The following is a 24,127-nucleotide window of genomic DNA, read 5'->3' as shown; positions in this document are numbered from 1 at the left end:
GCCAGAAAATGAGGAACGCACAATCAGTGACCATCTGTGAAAAGTTTGGTTTAAGTGATTTGTCGAGCATCACCTAGCAACTCTGAGGCAGAGGCTAGGATAAAATTCAATTCACCAGAGCAGCAATCAGCTCTCTTAACCAGAAGACCCTTCTTTTTCTTCTTGCAATCCTGTCTCATTCACTACACACTTCCCAACTTCTGCAAGAAATGAGGCTGGGGTTAGGGTGACCATATTTCCCAGTATTGAATGTGGGACACCAGAGAAACTTACTCGTATTCAAGCAAGTTCAATGGCAATCAATCAGAACAAGGCAGTACAAACATTAAAATTAACATGAAGCTGAGAGAGCCCCTGTTAGAAAGAAATACAGCATAGTTGGATTCTTTTTATTTAACTTCTTTAAGGCTTTAGGGTTCACATGGGGAGGGATGACACACAGACACTCCTGTACCCCTTTCTCACACAGGGGGGTGACCGATCGACCAAACCCTTCCTGCCCAGCGCTCTCTTCCCTACCTACCTGGCTGGGCCCCTGGGATGGACCCAGATCTCTGGATAACTGGCACCGCTTTTTTCTGAGGCAACATGTGTGGGGGAGGAGGGAGGCACTCAGGGTAAGAATTTGGCCTGCAGCAGCCTTTCGGGACTGTGCGGGAGGGAAGGGATGTGAGCTGTTTCCAGCCTCAAGGGAAGAGTGGGTGAGGAAAGAATGACCGGGCCCATGTCTTTGCAGAGTTCATCTCTTCTCCACACATCCCCTGTGGCTGGAAGCAGTTTGTCCCTTCCTGCCCGCAGAGTGTCGAAAGGCAGCTAACACCTCCAGGCTGTTGTTGGCCACCAACATAACCCAGCCCCTCCTGTCCCCCAGCTACAATGCAGGCAAGAAGGGGTTAAGCCCAGGGAACCTGACTGCAAGGGCTTCAGTAAACTCAGTCAGAGAGTTGGATCAGGAGGAGAAGTTGCCTAGGGGATGGAGCAGTCCCTCGCTCCCTGGGGTCAGGACCCAGTGTGTGTGGGGGGATGAGGGGGATGGACGAAGAGGGTGCTAAGCCCCTGCCCCAGGGGTTGCTGTGGAGCTTGCAGGTTCAGGGCGTGAACAAGCTGGAAATCGCTTTCCCCTGTCCCTCCAGAGCTTAGCTGAGGAGTGGAGAGGCTTCCCCGTGCCAGTGCTGTGCAGGGGCTTTGGCACATGCAGGGCTCGGCTCCTCCTGGCCAGTGCCCCAGGACAGAGGGTATTGAGTTTTCCAGGGGCGCTGAATCAGCCGGAAACAGGATGTAGGGCAGGGCCCTGCAGGCCAAGAGTCAGCACACAGTGGGGACTGTGCTGACGGATCAGCAGGGGGAGCGGTTGGCCCTGCGCACTGCATCTTCACCCCACCCCACCCCACTACAAGCCTACACACCCACCCCCTCATCAGCCACTGGACCCCCACACACACCGCTGGTGGGTGGGTGGGCAGCTTATGAGCAGGGATCAGGCCAGCAGCAGGACCCGCCAGGACTGATGGATGAGGAGGGCACTGAAAATACAGGACAATTTGTCCATTTTTAAGAAAAAGTAGGGACACCTGCGGGAGGGCTTAAATATTGGACTGTCCCTTTAAAAACGGGGCATCTGATCACCCTAGCTGGGGTCCTACATACAACAACTTCCTTTACTACACACCCCAATTCATCTCCAGAGCAGGTCCATCCTGTGCACTGAATGAGGCAGAGATCCTGAGAGAAAAATAGTGTATAATCATGTAATTAAAGACTATGTCATAATGCACAGGCACAAGGGGACTCAATTAAGGTAAACAACATCACAGTGAAGACAATTGACTTATACAAGGAATGAATTTGGCCAATATTTTAAATGGAAAACTCTTTAGTAAAACAAGACAATTTGTCTTCATTTTTTATGCTTGTTCTAGCCCAACATCATCAGCATCAAAACACTATGGAATTGTAAAAGAGAAGTTCTTGATCCAGAGTAAAGCAATGAAACAAGAATGATTTACACTTAAATTTAAAAGTATATCAGCTAGAATAACACATTTTGCCAAATGTCAAGGTATATTACTAGCTTATAACAAACAAAGTAATATGGTTGAAAAGACTCATTTTGCACGTGAACTGTAGGCCTAATGAATCATCACTTATTAGCAGAAATAAAGCTGGAGGTGTGTACAAGGGAGAACAGACATTCATTTACTGCATGATTCACCTGAGTGTTTTATAATGGTAAATGAGCTGTTAAATGAACTTTCCAGGCACAGAAAGTTTGTCAGATAATCCCCAGGATAAATGGTCTCACTGAAAAATTCTATCACTTAAGGGATGCAAACTGACATGATCACAATTAATAAGGACAGCATTTCCTATTTAAAGATTAGCAGATGTGAAATAATGAATGGCTTATTACTGTCACTAAAAAGGAATTTCAGATAATAATGGCTGCTCCCGCTCCTCACATATTCCACTCAACCTCATTTTTGGTCATAAAAATTATCAAGTATGCTTGAGTTATTGGACTCGGGCAATTCAATCTGATTTCCCTAGTAATGAGGATTCCTCGCTTCTTCACACTTGCTCTAAATCTTTCAGCTTTCTTGGAAACCAGTTTCCTATTTTCCCTTAGGTGAATTGTTGCCCTTATAGTCACTTCCATAACTGTGAAGAATCCACTGCCTGGGTCTTAAGTACATAATTAATCTAGCTATGTATATTGGGAAAACAACTATGAGTGATGTATTTCCTTAGTTAATCTTAAACTAATGTCAGGGACTGTGCGCTAATATAATTTATCGTCTACTTTCTACATATGTTAAAACAATCGGTACATGACAACCGTCATATCACAAGGAAATTTATTGAGATCAGTTAAAAATATATGATTCATAAATATATGTTTCATGATTTAAGTGCTATGAGCCAACTTCTGAATTTGTTACTAATGACATATCTTTGACTGATTTAAAGTTTTAGCAATTTATTTTACATATTTTGTGTATTGTATGATAGTGTGAGAAGCAATACATGTTTTATCAGTATGAGTGCTGGATGTGCTTCAAGGCACTATGATAATACCAAATAAATCAACATCATCATCATCATATTGCCCATCACGGCAAAGCCATAGGTGAATTATACAGGTCGTCTCATGTGAGCGTCAAGTAAACCAGGTGACACCATTATGTACATGCATCCGACAAAGTGGCTATTCACCCATGAAAGCTCATGCTCTAAAACGTCTGTTAGTCTATAAGGTGCCACAGGATTCTTTGCTGCTTTTACAGATCCAGACTAACATGGCTACCCCTCTGATACATTATGTATATGTTACAGGAGAATTATTTTAAGGGTATTTTACATAGTATGTCTTTGCAGATGGAAGGATACAAAAAATAAGTTATTGAGACTATTTTTTTATTCCTTCATCTATTAAGATGGATGGCTTCATTTTTATAGTGTAAATGTAGAGGGCTCAGAGCACTCTTAAAAACGTCTAAAAACGAACTGAAATAGCTTCTCTAGATGCATAACTCTGACAACTTTAAAATTTGTTATCTCCAGCTTATTAAGGGCTAGAGACAAATGCTGTGTGTCCCTTTGAAGCTGGGACTCTCCCCTTCCCAACTGGATAAAGCTTCTGCTTTTAGCCTGGTGAGATTGCAGGTAATGGATATTTTTATGTATAGAAAAGTTCCTAGTACCCATCCTGTAAAGTGACTGTTTGTCCTTTTTCATATGATACCTCCCAGTGTCCTGGAAACTTTCAGGAAACCTGAAATGTCCCTATTTTTTAATTTCATCAATGAAAACATATGGGGTGAAATCCTGGCCCACTGAAGCTAAAGGCAAAACTCCCATTGAATCAAAGGGTCAGGTTTTCACCCAGAGTATTTTTTATAACTACAAAATGTTAGTGAAAGACATTACTATACCAAACAACATTTGCTCTGGCTTTACCAGAAACCAACAGACCAGCTGAACAAACATGCAGTGTAATGAAAAGCATTTGGTAAGAAGTTAAGAGGTGAATGGGAATAGATGCTACCAGAGCTGTTCTTTTGCTGAAATGGAATGTTAACACCATTCTTCAGAGTTCCATGAAAAACTCATTCAGAATGCTAAGGCCTAGATCCTAACTTAATTTAGGTGCCTAAATTCCTTTGAGGATCTGGTCCTATATTCCTGGAAAATATTCTTCTTTTCTAAGGGATTTATATGAATTCTGCTGAGTCACACGCCAGCAGTAGTGACAACACCATATATTTTTTCCAAGTATTCTCTTTTGTGTACCATTTTGTGGTCCGAAAAATGTCACCACATTTTTTTTTATTATTATTTTTATCATCCTGGTCCTTGGACTTTTGGGGGGAGAAATTTCACATTTGAGGGAGAAAGAGATAAAAATTCTCTAGACTGGTGATTTTTAAAAAATATAGCACTGTTTGAAGTTGCTTAAAAATTTGGAATATCAGAATCCTGTGAAGACAGATTAGCGGGTTGAAGGCAATATGAATACTGTCTGTTTGGACAGTAGCAAAAAAATATTGCCCGGAGGTGGGGAATATTTCCTGAGATTGTGATGTATGTACAGAACTTCAGCTGTTATAAATTGCCATACCTCCATTTAAGTCAATGGAGTCTACTGAAATCAATGGAATTATGACAATTTTGCCAGCAGAGGATCTGTTCCATTTTATTTAAAGCTAACATAGCATTACTTTGTCTAATGTCTTTACACGCAAATACTGGTACCTAATTTTATTTATAGACATTTCTATGACACTCATCACCACTACAACTGACAAAACTACCTCCCTAAAAGTCCAAATATTTGGGAATCTCCGGCTTTTCTGTGATTTAAAAGGTTTTTATTTCATAGACAAAAGTCACAAGTGAGAACTAATAGAGAGTAAGCCAGACATATAGTGTTAGATAAAACAAATTTCTTAAATATCAAATACAGAACTAACATTGTAATAGCCCCACCAAAGTGTTCTTCCCTAATAATGTGTTCCTCAATTATCTGATAACACTTTTTTCGTATTCTCTCTTTTACTATTGCATTATTGAATGTAAATGTTATGCTTCTACCAGGTGCTGACAAGTCATATCATGGTTTGTACATCAAGGCAAATACTAGTGGCAAAGAAATTTTGTATCAAAATAATGCAAAAGCTTATATAGTTCTACAGAAACAAAATATTGATTAATGTGACTACGATGCTAACCTGTTACTAGGGTAACCATATTTTCCCAAAGGGTAAACGGAACACCGACTGGGGCTCGCCCACCACTCCCTTCTCCTCCAAACACACTGGATTGACCCGAGCCCCCTCCCCTCAGCCACCCGCCTGCATGGGGCTGGCACGACCCAAGCTGCTTTCCCAAGCCCTCCGTCTCACGCAGGGCTGGCAATGCCGCTTGCCCCTCCCTCCCCCATACATTCCTGTGTGCCCTGCTAGGGGTCACACCCCACTTTATTGCCAAAACTGTGGATTTGTCCAGTTTGCTCTTGCCAACTGATGATCAGCTGGCAAGAGCAAGTGGGACAAATGCCCAGTTTTGCCAAAAAAGTTGGGACAGCCAGGATAGGGCTTAAAAAAGGGAATGTCACGGCCAAATCAGGACATATGGTCACCCTACCTGTTACCTTATAGTTACACTTCATTAACCCCTTTTACTGATCACTTAAAATATAAATTAGATAGGTGCATTTTGTCTTGATACCTCTTTGGAAGATGACACTATTTTATAATTCCAGTTTTGGAGTTTCTCAAATGCATATTTGTATTACTGTTGTTGCATAAGCATGTACTTAGCTAAGGGCACAATCAAACCTTTTAGTTGCAGAAAAACTGGCATCGGTGTTTGCAACTCTTTCCTTTGTGGTGAGTACTATAATTCAAGTAAAAAAAAAATCATCTTATATACTTGAATTTGGCACACAGACCTGTCCTCGATCTGGAAATAGTTCTGGGCTAAGCAACATGACACGTAAATCACTTCTCACCCCTAGAAATGATAGCTTCATTAGGTCAAGGTTGAGGTCACCATCACAGCACATTGGGCAAATACTGAATTTGTCTGTACCATATCTGGTCTGTGTATACCCAAAGGAGTTAAATTCCTGTGTTGCTGGTTACTCTGCCTTCACATGCAAAACTTAGTCCCCATATTCCCCAAAAGAGGAATCCTTGCTGTTTAACTACCTCCTCCCCCATATTCTGAATAATTTTTTAAAAAATGTATTGTTATATTAATTATCTTTACTATATTGAAAACCACCTTACATCCAAAAGCACTTTGCAACCTTAACAAATCAATACATACAAACTATGCAGTGGGATCACTTCACCCATTACCAAAATGCAACCATTTCATGGTCAAAACTTGGCAACTGCTTAATGTGTAATGAGCATAATGAATAAATGAATTGTACTGCAAGTTATAGAGAAAAAAGGACACTAAAACTCCTTATGACTTGCAATAATCAGAGCAAGTTTGATTCTAATTTAGGACCTTTTTTCACTTCACATATATATATAATGGATGACCCAACACTGTCTTTTAAACATTATACCTTGTAAGTCTTTACAAAACTGTTGAAGCTGCAACACAGACAAGTTTCTAGCTATTAAACAGTTCCAAGGCATATGCCGAGGGATCTGTTTTGCCCATTGGAAATGGCACACATAAACCAGCTGTGCAACAGTATAAAAAATCATTGGTCTCATAGGAGCAACAGAAAGAGTTTTATTGCTGGGAGTGGGTGTCTGTTCTGGTTTTACTAACACTCAGTAATGTATGCATGAAATCACATCCAGCATGGTACTAATGTACTGTGAAAACAATGTTGTCTGCTTCCTTTTTCTCGGTAATTTATATTGTGTACGCTAGTAACTGCCTTCATGCGGAAGACAAAAGCCTCTAGCAGAGGGAGTGTTTTGGCTGTTTGTGTGTGTGTTTGATGACCTATAAGGCCTCTTTTTGCTTAGGAAAACAGCACATTAATCCAGGAATAGGCTTGAAAAATAAATGTATTACATGTCAATATTTAATGTTGATCCCTCCAGTTAACTGCAACCCCTGTTCTTGAGAGACTAAACCTCCATTATACACAAAGTTGGATTAGGTTAATGCTACACAACTGGAGCTCAAAACACTGATCCAAGTGCACTTTTGTTATTTCTGTATAAATCAATTTCATACTGTGTCACTGACTAACAGGTCATATCATTGGCACCAAGCACCTTTCAGCAGGTAACTGAACATCCACACAAGTTGGGTTTGGGCACAAGTAGCTTTCTGCAATCCTCTGCCCCCAGGCAGACAAAGTCATGGAGCACAGGGACTGCTGCCTCCCAAGGAGCCCTCCTCCTTCCCATTCCAGAGCCCAGTGGCACAGATTGGGGAGTAGAACCAGTCAACATGTGAGAGGGAAAATGATTTTTTTTTTGTTTATGATTTTGTTTATTTGCAAAAATCTTTTGTTTTGGAAAATATTAGCCACTCAAATGAGCAAAAGATGGCAAAAAATAAGTCAAAAATTCAAAATTTCTAAATCAGCTCTCTTGGGAAGCATCATTCTGATCATTATTATTTGTATTGCAACACCCTAGTCATGGACCAGGACTCCATGGTGCTAAATGCTATACAAAATGACAGTCCTTCTCCCAAAGAGCTGGGCATTCTCTAACCCAGACAAGTACCTCAGGGAGGGATTTTATACTTTCTGTGGCACAATCCCTTAAGGAGTTTCCCCTGGAGCAGGGCAGCTTCACTCCACTCCCAATGCAAAGCCATGCATATTGGTCACACTTGAACCCTTTAGCTGAAAAAAAACCAAGCACACACAAAAAACAGCTGCTCCTTTTTAGCATTCTGAATATTTTACAATTGTTGTTATCTCCAGTGAGGTCACTGATTACCTGAGTGCAATAAGAAATATTATTTATCATTTATATAGTGTCATAAACAAATAAGTGTGCTCATGCCAAACTACCAAGTTCCTATCCTCAAGTCCTTATAATATAAAGGCAGCAGAGACTACAGTGTGTTCTAAAATCAAACCGAATAGACTCAGAATGGTCTAGGGCAGGGGTTTCCAAACTTGGCTTGCAGCTTATTCAGGGTAAGCACCTGGCGGGCCACGAGACATTTTGTTTACCTGAGCATGTGCAGATACGACTGCCTGCAGCTCCCAGTGGCCGGGAATGGTGAACTGCGGCCACTGGGAACTGCGAGCAGCCGTACCTGTGCACGCTCAGGTAAATAAAGCATCTTGCGGCCTGCTGGGGCCTTACCCTGAACAAACTACAAACCCCTGGTTTAGGGTCATTATCACTGGAATGCTTCATAGAATAAGCAGTTTTTTGTTTTGTTTTGTGTTTTAAGAACAAGAAGATGGAGGACCCCAGAGGGCACTGCGATCCAGGTATATGCAGGTTGCTTGAACTCTGAAGTGGCCCCCGGGGAATCCCCAAACATGGTCCCCTAAAGCCCCTAAATAATATTGTGCCCAACTATTCCAACCTCCAAGGTGCCCTCTAGCACCACATCATCTTCTCCAAATCCAAAAGGCACCAAAAAAGAGAAGATCTACCTGCCTCCCTTCTACAAACAAAATGGTGCCTGAACCTGATGGAATACAGGTGGCCATGGATACTCTTTCCATCCTACAGGTCACCGTTACTGAAATTCAGAGTGCACTACAGCTCTAACCAGAAGGATAGGTGAAGCAGAACACAGAATTTCTGAAGTAGAAGATAATTTCAGAGAGAACAAATTACAGATTATGAAGAACTGTTATGATATCAGGACTATTAAGACCTAACTATTGGATCTAGAAAGCCACTCACAATGATGTAACATCAGGATTCGCTAAGGGAACAGAGAAAAGTAAACCTTCCAAATTTGTCCCTAACTATTAAATTGTTGGATCTGCCAGTAGATTTTTGTTTTGATATAGGATAGCCACACCAGGCCATTGCCCCCAGTCAGCTCCAGGTGGTTGGCCTAGAGCATTGATTGTGAAGTTCATGAAGTTTACCACTAAGGAGCTTTTTTTGCAGAAATCTGGAGGAAAAAAAAGGAGCTGTTATGAGGAGAACCAGCAATTAAAATACTGCTCTTTCACGATTATGCCTATGATGTGGTTGCAGTGAGGTCAGCTTTTAACCAAACAAAACCATTGACAGGGAAGATGGACTTGAAGTATTTTGTTAAATACATGAAAACACTCCTGTCATAAACAGATAGCTACGGGTTAATGTCTCTTTCACCTGTAAAGGGTTAACAAACAGTGAACTGGAAAACATGACCAGAGGACCAATCAGGAGACAAGATACTTTCAAATCTGGGTGGAGGGAAGCTTTTGTTTGTGTTCTTTGTTCTCTGTCCGTGTTCTCTCTGGGTCTGAGAGGACCAGACGTAAGCAGATTCCTCCAATCTTCTAAAAAAAATCTCTCTGTTCTAATTCTAGTAAGTATCAGGATAAAGCAGCTTTAGTCTTTTTTAATTGTTTTCTTTATTTGCAAATGTGTAGTTGGCTGGAAGTGTTTATAATTTGTATTTGGTGCTGAGGGGAGGTTTTCTTTCTAGTGTCTATAAGGCTGAAAACCTGAATATTCCATCTTGAATTACAGAGATTTCTTACTTTTCTCTTTCTATTAATAAGCTTTTCTTTAAAAGACCTAATTGATTTTTCCCCTTGTTAAGATAAGGTTTGAGTCTGACTCACCAGGACTTGGTGGGAGAGACGGTGAGGTGGGAAAGGTTAATATCCTCTTCTGTTTTAAATTACTGGAGCTTGATCCGTATTGCTCCTGGTGAGGAACAAGAAAGGGGGGAGGTGGAATCCTCCATGTTTTGAAGATTCAAGGTAGTTGAATCACGAGTGATCTTCCAGGGTAGCCCAGGGAGGGAAGCTTGGAGAGGCAACGGTAAAGGGAAAGGGTTTACTTTCATATTCTTGTGTCCAGATCCAGGGGATCTGGGTCTTGGGGTCCCCAGGGAAGGTTTTGGGGAGACCAGAGTTTATTAGGCACTCCAAGTCCTGATTGGTGGCAGCTATCAGATCTAAGCTGGTAATTAAGCTTAGGGGGATTCATGCTGGTACCCCATCTTTTGGACGCTAAGATTCAGAGAGGGGAATTATACCATGACAACTCCATATTAACAGTGGTGAGAAGATAGTTTCATTCAGTTCCCCTCAGGAGGCAGAAAAATGCAAACCCTTTTCGTGCAAGAGGAGACATCTATGGAATGTTCCAATTATACAGAATTTATGTATTGCTGTCAGAGATCTTATATGACTGCTCTAAAAAAGCTGATGGGCACTGGTTCATATTGATGTTAGTTCTTGTTTTTTCTTGTTTTTTTTTTCTCTCTCTCTGGAGTTGAAGAGTTAAAGGGTTATTATCAATTTACTTCCTATTGCCTTAACTCATGGGAAAGGAACTTTGGTGTAAAATTTATCATTTCATTAATGTATCAGGATTCTATTGGTAATAAGTGATTACTATAGTAATGTTTGGGGCCTTAGGGGCTATGAGGATCTCCAAGTTTAACCTGATCCAGCAGCCCCCTCTGGGTGTCATGTGTGTTTTTAGATTCTTTACCCAGATTCTTCTTTTTTGATTGTATGGTAGAAATGTGTATTTCTCTCTCCACTATCTTTTCCATGTTATTTCACATATTAAATTTCTCTTTCTGCCACCATTCTGTTACTGTCCCATGCTAGGAATTTCATTCCTACTCTTGTAGAATAGCTATTGGGAAGTGACACCCTATCCCTGGATTATGTAACTTTTGCTGCTTAGCTATGCAAGAACTGTATGCCACCCAGGAAATTTTGCTATTTCATTTATTCACAAAGTGACCCTATATTTTACCCAGTATATTTTAACAATGATGGCTCCGATAATTAAATGTGTCTCCTGAAATAAAGGATTTTAATGACGCTGTTAAAAGAGAAAAAAAAAACTTCAATGATTAAAAAAAGAGAATGATGCCATTGTTATGTTCCAGGAGACACATCTGACAGAACATGAAGATTGTAAACTGAATAAAGCTTGGGTAGACCTCTCTGTTTCTTGTTTGGTTTTATTCTAAAGCTAAGGGTGTTGTCATACTAATACATAGAAAGTTGAATATTAATATTCTGAGGATAATATCTGACAGTGAGGTTAGATTTACTGTTCTCATGGCTAAAATTGACAATTCTAAAATCATCTTTGCCATTCTCCACAGGACAAACCAGAATGATCCCAAAAATTTTCATGAGTGTAAATGACATGGGCTTTCATCCTATTATTACAGTTGGAGACTTTAATGAAACACTAGATCCAGTCCTTGATAAATCTTCTCCATCTCCATGTAAAACCACTAATGCTTATCAGGTACTTCATACATACAGGATTGATTTAGGCTGATTTAGATAAGATGTGAGGAGACTGAGCAATCCTATAGCCAAAGACTATAGGGGTTTGTTTTTTTCTGCAGCTAATCCAACAAATTAAATATTGGACCATTTCTTAGTGGCACAAGATAATGAATTCTGTCACTGATTCTGGCATTGGTACTATTATTATATATGACTATGCCCCTGTACATATGTCTTTCTTGTGGAGGGAAACCTCAAATATTTCTTACTGGACTTGTGAATGTGGCACAGATGTTGTCATAGCCACAAAAAGTGCCAGCAGGCCTGAAAAATAATTATATAAATTCCTGAAGAGAGATAAATTTGATTATGGAGTTGATCAACTAACTATTCTCTATTGCTTGCATGGCAATTCACATTTCCTTGTTGAGGGCTGCAGTTTAGCCTAGAAAATAGTTACTTGTGAGGGCTACTAGAACCTTTTGAACAAAGTTGGTTATACTTTTTGCTGCTATAAAGATGCCAATTATTTTAGTTTATTCTGTAATAGAATGTAAAAACTGCTCCAGGCTTTAGCTGTCCTTGTCACAGAATTCTTAGGGCTCTTTCTGCCAACAGAACAACCAGGAATAGTAGGTTATATATGCAAGTGCTGGGGAGGGGCAGATGGGTAGGCTGCAAAAAATAGGAGCCTCCAACTATCTTAAATGTGGTCATTTTCAATGTGGGTATTTAAGGTCATATGTTCCTGGGGCTAGCACACTGTGGAGTGAAGAAACATATTAGAACTTACTACAAATCCTGCCTGAAAATGCCATGCAAAAGCCAAAACTTCATTGTTAATACGTTGCATCTCTACACAATTACAGCTTTAAACTGCATCCCGGCAGACAGAATATTTGTCCAGACTAACAAAATCCAAACAAATAATTGAGGTGTGGTATAAAGAAGCATGAATGTACTCAGAGAAAAGTCAACTTGTTACATTTGCTACGCCAGGAAAAAAAAATACTTTGGAAAACAGACCAAGATACTGCTGCCCAGGTCACTTGTAGTTTGCTACTGACAGACATCTGCACCTTGATGAGATGGCATGACTTGAGACCTAGTCTACACTAGAAAAGGTGTTTTGGTTCAACTATTCCATTATAGCTACACTGAAAAATCCTATTACAGATGAAGTTATAATAGCAAAAAAATGCATGTGCCAGTATAACTTAGACCAGTTCAACAAGTAAAATAAGCTAAACTAGCACTTTCATGCCAGTATAACTACATCTATTCTAAAAAAATTGCTGGTATAGAAATGTTGAAAAAAAAAAAAACAACCAATACATCCCCGACCTATACTGCAATACTGGCAAAAATTTGGGCCTTAGCCTCATGTTAGTGGATGTTCAATCACATAAGGGCCACCTGCAAAGGATCAAGACCTTAGAATAGTTATCATGAATAACATCACTTTTCCAATAGTTAAATTAATTGAGAAAGTTTAACGGTTATCTATCTGTTTATCCATCTGTCTAGGTATACATAGCCCTCATCACGATAAACTCTGTGTGCATCTATAGATCCAAGGTATCCAATACAATAGCATATCTTCTCCTCTTATAGGACACATAGCAGTTTATGCTAAAAGAAAAACAGAAAAAAGCCTTCTTCTAGTTATTTTTTAATTTAAACTTTCTTATGGGTGAACTTAGTGAACTCAAAAGGTGCCAGAACTAGAAAATGAAGCCTTATTTATTCACAGAATGGTGAGGATGGGCAGTCGCTTTGAAAACTATCTATCAATATGCTTCAATCCTGACAGGCAGAGACCAGCTTTACCAATAATAAGACATTCATTCTGTCCTCATACCCTTTTGCTCTGATTTATTTACTAAAATTGCCAACAATAGTACATGTCTTTGTTAACTGTGATCATGTTGGTAGCTGCTGGGCTTTATTAAACTATACTAATTCCAAACCAAAGTCCCAAAATTAAAAGGTCCATTATCAATGGCCCACATCAGCTATTTCTTTTATACAACTACCTTTAAATTATATATAACTCTGCAGAGTCTATTGGTAAAACACTGCATGAGTTATACATGCAAAAGTCCCATTTACTCTAAAGGGATTCGGAAAAGAAATTAATTAACATGCCCCTCCCATAGCATTTTATTAAACTTCCTAATATGTTTTGTAAAATTACAATTCAAGTTAATACATCTTCAGAAAATAGTATAACAATTGAGAGTTTGTAGTAGGTTGTGTTGGGATAAGCCAGCGAATTTATTGACTTTGGACCAGGGGCCAAATTCCAGCGTGGTTCCATCACCAAGAGCCACATTAGTCAATGGGGCTAAATGGAAGCATGACATCCTCTCCCTCGTTTTCCCAATTGACCCTCATTCTTCCATCTATCTTTCATTCCTTTTTTTAAATTCCATTTCTCCTCCTCCTCTCCCCTTGGAAGCTTTTTCTCCCATTCCTCACAGTGTGTCTGTATTTCCATTATTCCTACCAAAGTTGCCATCACAGATGAGACATCTTCCTTTTCCCTATCTCCACTCCTCAATTTTCTCACACCTCTTCCCTTCACTTCTCTAATCAGGTTTAGCCCACCATATGCAGAAGAGAGGCTCTATTCCAATCCCTGAAACTAAACCTGTTCAGGAACTCTTCATGCATTTCACATGTTATCTCTACATTTACTCTTTTAGCTCACTGGGGAAAGGGATGCCATTTCTATTACCTGCTGAAAGCTGCTGAGCTGAGGCCAGGAAGAATGTGGACTGAACAGTTTACCTGTAGGGTATACGAGTGTCAAGGTGGCAAGTAATAAAAAAGTACACACTGAGACATTGAGTAATAGCTGATTACTGTCACCATAATTGCTTGATTATTTCTCCATGTAACATGCTGAATATTTGCTCCCACCTTCTCCATTGGAGTTCTGATACCTTCAGAATGTTGATGTTCATAACACAAACAGAAATAGAAACGCATATGATTCTTGAAGTGTGCTGCATCTAACATCACTAAAGATTTGTGTCGCCTATTGCTGAAATGAACAGAAAGTCTGTCTATTTTAGGGATTTATACTGCCACGCATCACCACCTGAGTGCCTTTTATATAAAAGCAAATAGAAATAACAGTCTCTAGTACAGTTCATGAAATTTCTAGCACTTCTCCCTCTTCAGAATAAAAAGTCTGCTTGACATTTATGCTTTTTGATGGTGGCAGAGACCATGTGAAGGGCATGCACAGAGAAGCAGAACTAAGTCAAATTACCGGTGCTACAATTGCTTGAACACAACCAACAATTTACGTGATACTGTCTGTCCAGCAAATGGAAGGAATATATTCCCTAAGAAAATAACAAATATTGAAACTACTTGCAACAACGTATGTTTAGACCTCAATTCTTTCATGTTTGACATTCAGTATCATGTGGCCAGGAGAACTTCAGTTCTCATACTAGCCGTGCTGAAAGAACACAAGAGAAAGTTCTTTAATTCTGAGACCCCCCTGCAAATAAAAGAATCATGGCATCCTTAATCTTTAATTTATGTAATAACTTCAGTCAAATCTGGGCCATTCTTTAAGCTAATGACTAAATGCAGACAACCCACCAGTTGAAAATTTACCACAAAAATATTAAGAAGATTGGGTTGCATTCCAGGTGTAGTCAAGATGAGCGTGAGATAAAGGAAATGAATACAAACCTTTAGAGGAGCGGAAGTGCTTGCTGGGTGCTGTGAAGCCTCTTGTTCCATGCACATTAACGGCCGCCACTCGGAACTGGTACCACCTGCTGGGTCTTATGTCAGACAGTTGTATTCTCTCCTCTGTAGTCTGGTGGGAAAAATGTCATAACACACTGACTCTGTTTATTCTGAAATGTTAATCTTACTATCTCACATCTTCTGACACACAGTTAGCTTATTCAGTACGGTTTTTGAGGTTGAGGACATTAGAGAAATTGTTGCATAAAATTGTGAAATCAAAAGTGCTGGCAATTTCCATGCAAACTACCACACATTACTCTGCCAGTCCACCTTAGTCCTGAACTGCAACACACCTACAATTCTGAACAAAGGCTTCTGAGCATGCTAAACTGTACAAAACAGTGTGGATTTTTATTATTATTTTTATAAAATTTCCCTCAAAAAATCAGTTTAAGTGACAAAGCTTACTTTTACTTGTGACTTAAGTGGGCAAGATTCTGGTCTCCACTGCAAGTCTATGCATGCAGGGGAACTGGATGGAAATGTTTTCCAATGATAATTTCTGTGGAAATCGGTTCAGGGGGAAGAAATCTCCATAAGGATCTCCTTGCAGAGATAGAGCAGGATTGTTTCCATAAGAATAAACTTTGAGGCCTATCCAAAACCACTACAGATCCTTAGGAATGCATAGGAGTCAGACTCTTCTTTCTGTGTGGAAATGTGGCCATCCACCTGGTTCTGAAAGTGAGGCTCCACTGTAGTCATCCTATCTGCCCCAGATATGGCTGCATCCTGGACCCATTTTTACACAGGATCTTCATAGACTCACAGATTATAAGGTCAGAATGGACCATTGAAATCATCTAGTCTGATCTCCTGCATAACACACACCATAGAAATTCCTTGAATTAATTCTAGTTTGAATACAGAAGCGGTACGGATTTTCGTAAGTCAGATTTGCACAACCCGGGGAGCATCTGTAGACCACATCCTTTGGAAAAACATCCAATCTTGATTTAAAAATTTCCAGTGATGGAGAATTCACCACAACCCTTGATAAGTTGTTCAAATGATTAATTGCCCTTAAAATATACCTTTATTCTTAAAAAGCTTGCACAATATTTCAAGTGTAGCTTCAACTTCCAGCCATTGGATCTTGTTATATCTTTCTCTGCTAGAGTGAAGAGACCTCTATAATCACATTTCTATCCCCTGCGTGGCTATTTATTGCCATGATCAAGTCACCTCTTAACCTCTTAGATGAGATACATAGATTGAGCTCCTTGTGTCTTTCACTCTAAGGCATGTTTTCCTATCCTTTAATCATTCTTATGGCTGTTTCCTGAACCCTTTATAATTTTTCAACAATTGTCAGCACCAGAACTGGATACAGTATTCCAGTAGTGGTCGTACCAGTGCCAAATACAAGGGTAAAATAACCTCTCTACTGGTACTAAAGATTCCCCTATTTATTCATCCAAGGATTGCATTAGTCCTTTGGGCCACAGTGTAGCATTAGAAGCTCATGTTCAGCTGATCATACACTATGACTCCCAAGTCTTTTTCATAGTCACTCTTTCCCTGGATTGAGTCCCCCACCATGTAAGTATGGCCTGCATTCTCTATGCCTAGACCTATACATTGTTTGCTTGCACCCAACTTACTAAACAGTATGTATTGCTCTGTGTCAGTGACCTCTCCTCTTCACTATTTACCACTCCCCCAATCTTTGTGTTATCTGCAAACTCTCAGTTATGGGGGTTTTTTCCAGGTATTTGATAAAAATGTTGAAGAGTATAGGGCGAAGAAGTGATCCCTATCGGATCCACCTAGAAACACCCATTCAATGATAATTCCTTGTTTACATTTACATTTTGAGACCTATCTTTTGGCCAGTTTTTAATCCACTTAATGCAGCTGTTTTGAATTTGTATCATTCTAGTTTCTTAATCAAAATGTGTGGTGCCAAATCAAATGCCTTGTAGAAATCTTAAATCAGCACTATTGTCTTTGTCAATCAAACTTGTAAACTAATAAAAAAGGGATATCAAATTAGTTTGACAAGATCTATTTCCCATTAATCATTCTTCCGAGTATCAGATCCATTGCTGAATTACTGTGAAACCTGTGATGGCAAGTGCCCCGGAGGAGGCAAATTCTGTGTGTGTTTGCTCCACGTCTCCTCCAGCTTCATACATTCTGACACCAGAATGGAACACTGTGATCATCTGGTCTGGCCTCCCATGTAACAGAGGCCAAAGAACTTCCCCCAAAATAATTCATAGAACAGTGGTTTTCAAACTTTTTGAGCTGCTTTGAGTTACAATTTTTAAGTGCACCCCGCCCAACTCAGACAAAAATAGACAAAATACCTTCCCTTCCCAACTCAGGTTTTCAGGGTGTAGGAAGGTGGGTGTGACGGTCTGTGGGTGCACAGCCAGAGCTGTGTGTGGACACTACCAGGAGCAGAAATCGGTGTAGCCACAGTAGATGTTGACATCCACAGGCTAGGTGGCCTGCTGAGTTAGTCAGAGGGTGGATATGGTGTTCCCGCCCCACCGTGCAGGGCTGGTCCCATCCCTGCCTGGGATTGTCATGTGCCCCACAGTTTGAAAACCTGTGTCCCTGTCATAAACAGATAGCTAAGGGTTAATGTCTCTTTCACCTGTAAAGGGTTAACAAACAGTGAACTGGAACACCTGACCAGAGGACCAATCAGGAGACAAGATACTTTCAAATCTGGGGAGAGGGAAGCTTTTGTTGTGTGTTCTTTGTTCTCTGTCCGTGTTCTCTCTGGGGTCTGAGAGGGACCAGACGTAAGCAGATTCCTGCAATCTTTCTGAAAAAAATCTCTTCTGTTCTAATTCTAGTAAGTATCAGGATAAAGGCGGCTTTAGTCTTTTTAATTGTTTTTCTTTATTTGCAAATGTATATTTGGCTGGAAGTATTTTAAATTGTATTTCTGCTGGAGGAGGCTTGTCTCTAGTTTCTATAAGCTGAAAGACCCTGTAATATTCCATCTTAAATTTACAGTGATTATCTTTACTCTTTCTTTCTTTTATTAAAAGTTTTCTGTTTTAAGACCTGATTAATTTTTCCCCCTTGTTAAGGCTCAAAGGAACTGAGTCTGTACTCACCAGGGAAATTGGTGGGGGAAGGGAGAGAGAGGAAGGCGGGGGAAGGTAAATTTCATCTTTGTTTTAGATCACGGAGCTTGAATCTGTATTGCCTTGGGTGAGGGAGAAAGGGGAGGGGTGAAGGACATTCCTCCTGTTTAAGATCAAGAAGTTTGAATCCATGATCTTCCAGGTAACCAGGAGGGAAAGCCTAGGAGAGGCACTGGTGAGGGAAGAGTTTTACTTTCTTGTGTTAAGATCCAGGGGTCTGGTCTTGGGGTCCTCAGGGAGGTTTGGGGAGATCAGAGTTTATCAGGCACTCCAAGTCCTGATTGGTGGCAGCTATCAGATCTAAGCTGGTAATTAAGCTTAAGGGGATTCATGCTGGTACCCCATCTTTTGGACGCTAAGGTTCAGAGTGGGGCTAGATACCATGACAGTCCTAGAGCAGATGTTTTAGAAAAACTTTCAGTCTTAATTTAAAAATTGTCAGTGATGGCAAATCCACCACGACTATTGGTAAATTGTCCCAGTGGTTAACTACTTTCACTGTTTAAAATGAATACTTTATTTCCAGTCTGAATTTGTCTAGCTTCAAATTGCAGCCATTGGATAATGTTATACCTTTTTCTGTTCAACTGAAGGGCCCATTATTACATATTTGTTCCTCATGTCAATACTATATAAGAAATAAATGAACCAGTTGTGCTATACACTGCCTCATATAGATACTCCTGATGTCTGTGAATGTCCCAGGCTTAGTGAGCCAGCCTAAATTTTTGAGAGATGCTCTGTCTATCCAGCAAAATTATTTTTAGATCACTGATTGCTTTCGTTTTCAGGTGCTGTCTGTAACTGGTGCTGCCTGTAAGAGGCTACGGTCATGGAAATTGAGATATTTGGTGTTGGGGGTACAGAACGAAGTGTCTTCTCTCCTCTCTTGCCTTATTGCCTGCCTCTCTAGTCTCTGTTTTAAGCTATTGTGGTTGTGGTACACTCCTGGCTCAGCTAGTTGCTGCTGTTGCCAGCTCTTCTTCCTCCATCTGCACATATCTAGGACACCCTTATTAACTACTGCAGCCTATGTGGAGGCTACAGACCTTTCCCTTCACAGTCTTCCTCTGCATTTTCTTCCCTCCATGATCTGCTTCTTTATTATGTAGAGAGGGACTGAATAATTCAATCAAATGAGCACCCTGAGGGCTAGAACATAGTTGAACTGGCCCTTAATACTTTCTTAATTTTACAGAGCCTAAAGGTGTGCCATTATTTCACAGGAAACAGAGAAAGACTTAGGGTACGTCTACACTACGGGATTATTCTGATTTTACATAAACCGGTTTTATAAAACAGATTGTATAAAGTCGAGTGCACGCGGCCACACTAAGCACATTAATTCAGCGGTGTGTGTCCATGATCCGAGGCTAGCGTCGATTTCGGAGTGTTGCACTGTGGGTAGCTATTCCGTAGCTATCCTATAGTTCCCGCAGTCCCCCCCGCCCTTGGATTCTGGGTTAAGAGCTCAGTGGCTGATGGGCAAAAATCATTGTTGCAGGTGGTTTTGGGTAAATGTCGTCACTCATTCCTTCTCCGGGAAAGCAACGGCAGACAATCATTTCGCGCCTTTTTTCCCTGGATTGCCTGGCAGACACCAAGCACGGCACCATGGAGCCCGTTCAGCTTTTTTTTTACAGTCACCGTATGTGTACTGGATGCCGCGGACAGAGTGATACTCCAGTGCTACACAGGAGCATTCATTTGCTTTTGCATGATAGCAGAGCGGTTACTAGTCGTTCTGTACCGTCTGCTGCCAGCGTAAATTGGCAATGAGATGACGGTATCTGTCCTTCTGTACTGTCTGCTGCTATCATGGTGCCCTTGGCTGAGATCGGCCAGGGGTGCAAAAGCAAAACCGCAGAAATGATGAGCTGCATGCCATTCCGGGGATGCCCTGCAACAACCCACCCCCCATTGCTTCCCTCCTCCCTCAACCTTCCTGGGCTACCGTGGCAGTGTCCCCCCATTTGCGTCATGAAGTAATAAAGAATGCAGGAATAAGAAACACTGAATTTTAGTGACATAAAATGAGGGGAGGCAGCCTCCCGGTGCTATGACAGTCCAGGCAGGACATTAAGCGGTGCAGGGGAGAGAAGCCAGCATGCCGCTGCTATGACAGTCCAGGCAGACAGAATCTTTCTTTACACAGGAAAGGGAGGGGGCTGATGAGCTCAGCCCTCAAGTTGCTATGGTAAGACGGTTACCAGCTGTTCTGTACCATCTACAGGGAATGACGGGAGCATTCCTATTTTTACCCAGGCGCCCCGGCCAGCCTCACCTGAAGCCAGCCAGGAGCACCAGTGTTTGATAACAAGGACAGTTACCAGTCCTACTGCACAGTCTGCCACTGGCAGGGGAGAGGAGTGGATACTGCACTTCACTGCTGCAGCATCGCGTCTACAGCAGCACTCAGTATAACATAGGGTGACATTGAAAGAAGTCAACAACGATTTCTTTTCCCTTTTCTATCACGCGGCGGGGAGAGAAATTGACGAGCTATTCCTGAACCACGCCGGACAATGTGTTTGAACTTACAGGCATTGGGAGCTCAGCCAAGATTGCAAATACTTTTTGGAGACTGCTGGGACTGTGGGATAGCCGGAGTCCTCAGTACCCCCGTCCCTCCGTCCATGATGTCTTTTGAGTCTCTGGCTTCCCCGTTACACTTGTCACAGCAGCACTGTGTAGCCTGGAAGATTTTTTTCAAACGCTTGGCATTCGTCTTCTGTAAAGAGCTTTGATAGAAACAGATTTGTTCCACATACAAGCGATCAGATCCAGTATCTCCCATACGGTCCATGCTGGCTCTTTTTGGATTTGGACGCAATTGCCACCCTTCTTGATCAGAGCTCCACAGCGGGGCAAACAAGGAAATGAAAATCAAAATGTCACGGGGCTTCCTGTTTACCTGGCCACTGCATCCGAGTTCAGATTGCTGTCCAGAGCGGTCACAGTGGTGCACTGTGGGGATACCGCCCGGAGGCCAATATCGTTGATTTGCGGCCACATTAACCCTAATCTGATATGGTATACCGGATTTTAGCGCTACTCTCTCGTCGGGAGGAGTACAGAAACCGATTAAGAGCCCTTTATATCGATATAAAGGGTGTTGTAGTGTGGACGGGTACAGCGTTAAATCGATTTAACGCTCTTTAAATCGATTTAAACACGTAGTGTAGACCAGGCCATAGTTACTGACCCAAAAACTTAGACTCTAAATAGAGGCACAGGGAAAGGGAGTAACAGTAGGAAAGAGATGTGGGTTACAACCAGTGGAAATCAGTGGGTTATTCAAGATTTACACCAGTGTAACTAGGATCAGAGGCAACACTGTTTAGGTGTTTTTTTTTAAAATGTTCTGGTGAATTGAGTGGTTATAATAAGACAGGCATAGTACAGGCAGACATAGCACAAAATTTCTCAGTTTCTCAGCCAAGACTTCCTGGCCCTGACCAATAACGGTCCTGCTATTCCAATCTAGGAATGTTTCAAATGAAGAATACTAATTGTGCCATCACTGTGTAGTGATTATGAGAAATAGAGAAACTGTCTAGGCTGAGACTGCCAACCTCATTCTAATTTACGACTTGACCGCAGACCTACTCCTCTTCCCATTAGTTTCAGTGGCAAAACTCCTGTTAGGTGGTCTGTTGCAAATTATATACAGTATATGTAACTAGAGCTCGAGAGGTATGATGTTGGAGCACTAAACAACTGAACCATTCAGCAACCATTCACCATTTCAATAAACTGTAACAAAATGTTAAATGCTTATGGGATATTTTATATCAATTTAATTTAATGGTAAGTTGCATTTGAAAAAAATCATATTAACTGTGTTTGGAGCTCATATCATAATATTCAGCATCATTTCAACAGATGTCCTATATATTAGGTAAATAAAATAGCATGCGGTACAATATTAAATACTGTTTGGCTGAACTTCATTACACACCTGCATATTAGCAGTGTATATAAGAGACCATTAAACAACAATGATCCTAATGCTAATATTATATTGGAGCTGTCACCCCTTAACCTTCTCTTTGTGAAGCTAACTAGATTGATTTCCTTGAGTCTATCACTATAAAGCAAGTTTGCTATTCATATGGTATTGTCCTGCAATACCTAAGTGCAGATGGTTAAATTGCGAAAATGAATAATATAAGGTACCTTAACAAATTTATGACATTGTACAATATATTTTGTATGGTAATTGATCCCAGAGCATCACTTTGGTGTATTGTGTCAACCTTCTACACATCTGAAATAATATATTTTGCCAAAAAGTATGTAGAATGTCATATTCTACTGCGGCAGTTTTAGAATGGCACTACAAAAAATATATTAAAAATATTAAAGAAAATAAAGTTCCTATATTAGTGCAATGATCAATTTGCATATGTTAAATAATGTAATTCAACTTTTTTGTTTGTTTGTTATGCACATTGTGTGCTAATGGTTTGTAAAATGTCTTTTTTTTAAAAGACCAGTTTTTTTTAAATAAGTATCAAACAAAACCGTATGCAAAAGCAGACAACCTACATTTTCAAAATTAACTTTTGCAAAATTAAACTAAGAATACGCTCAAGGCAACAAGATACAATATATACAAATTGACTGTGATGCTGAAACTTTCTACAACAGCCTAGAACAAATGTTGGGGAACCCAAACTCTAGAGAAACATAACTCAGAACCAACAGACCCTCCGTTATCCTTGATCCACTAGTAAAAATCATGACAATAAATAGATTTTTAATTACCCACAAGAAATATTGTGAAACTGTTTTTTAATAATGTAGAAGCAGTTATCCCACACACTTTACTGCCACAGGCACGCACAAGTCCAGATCCCTGGCTATGGCCTTAGTGACCTTCCATGTGCATTGAACATATCTGCCTCACCCCATCAAGCCTGAGCTCCAAAAAGGATACCTCAACAAGCAGCAGCACTCACCACAACTTTGGACTAGAGGAAGAAGTGCTGGGCTGGGAGCCAGGAAGAAACTATGAATTCTGAGCTTTTCCACTGACTCGTGTAAACAACTCTGCTCACTTCGCCACCCAGATTATTGATCAAGTCCTCACACCCCAAACTTAGGAGGCAGACAAATATAATTCCTTCATTTTATAGCTAGGGTAAACCTAGGGCTGCACATAATCACTTCAGGTAGGACTAGGAATTTAACCCTGTCTCTAATATGACAAACCATACTCTCATCCAATCAGCCACATCGCCTTTCAGAACAAACAGGTCAAATTTGTGTACTTGGCTGTGCTGTCTATAACTACTAACCCATGTTCACCTCCAGAGCCAGGCATTGTGACTCTCAATAATCTATTGTGACCTAGCAAACACTTGCATAAGCTATGTGCAATGTGGTCCACATAGTGATGATAAGCTGTAATCCTCTATCAGCTACTCTTCTAGTTCAAGTGGTAAAATTCTATGCTGTGGATATGGAACCTCTGGGATATATATGTTTCCACATCATGGAATTTCTGGTTTTTGAGACTGTTACAGGATTCCTCTGCCATTCATTTTACAAGATTAACAGTAAATGAAGCTGAAAGTTGTAAGAAGAGGAAGGAAGTTGCTTTGTTAAGGTACTACATTGGGACTGAGACGAGCTGGGTTCTATTCTCTGCCACAGACTTCTCCTGTGACATTGGGCAAGGCTCTGTTATAGTGCACGTGCACAAAAGCGCCAGATGAAGGCTGCACAGGTAGTGTTCATTCTGGCACTTGCTAATTTTTTAGTGCTTGACTTTACAGTCTCAATGTTCTTTAATGGAGCTTATTTTTATTTTTATGTAACCTCAATGGAGAATGAACTCTGGTCATTACAGAAC

General features: G+C 40.6%; 1 protein-coding gene across 1 annotated transcript in view; it reads right to left on the bottom strand.

The window, feature by feature from the left end:
• Positions 1-24,127, bottom strand: part of ANOS1 (anosmin 1) — a 191,056-nt gene that overhangs the window by 42,379 nt on the left and 124,550 nt on the right. The window contains exon 6 of the mRNA XM_032790052.2: positions 15,098-15,227. Within this exon, the coding sequence (XP_032645943.1) occupies positions 15,098-15,227 (130 nt within the window). The remainder of the gene's footprint in view (positions 1-15,097; positions 15,228-24,127) is intronic.

The sequence above is a fragment of the Chelonoidis abingdonii genome, chromosome 1, assembly GCF_003597395.2.
Source record: "Chelonoidis abingdonii isolate Lonesome George chromosome 1, CheloAbing_2.0, whole genome shotgun sequence".
Lineage (NCBI taxonomy): Eukaryota > Metazoa > Chordata > Testudines > Testudinidae > Chelonoidis > Chelonoidis abingdonii.
This window is presented reverse-complemented; position numbering and strand designations above follow the sequence as displayed.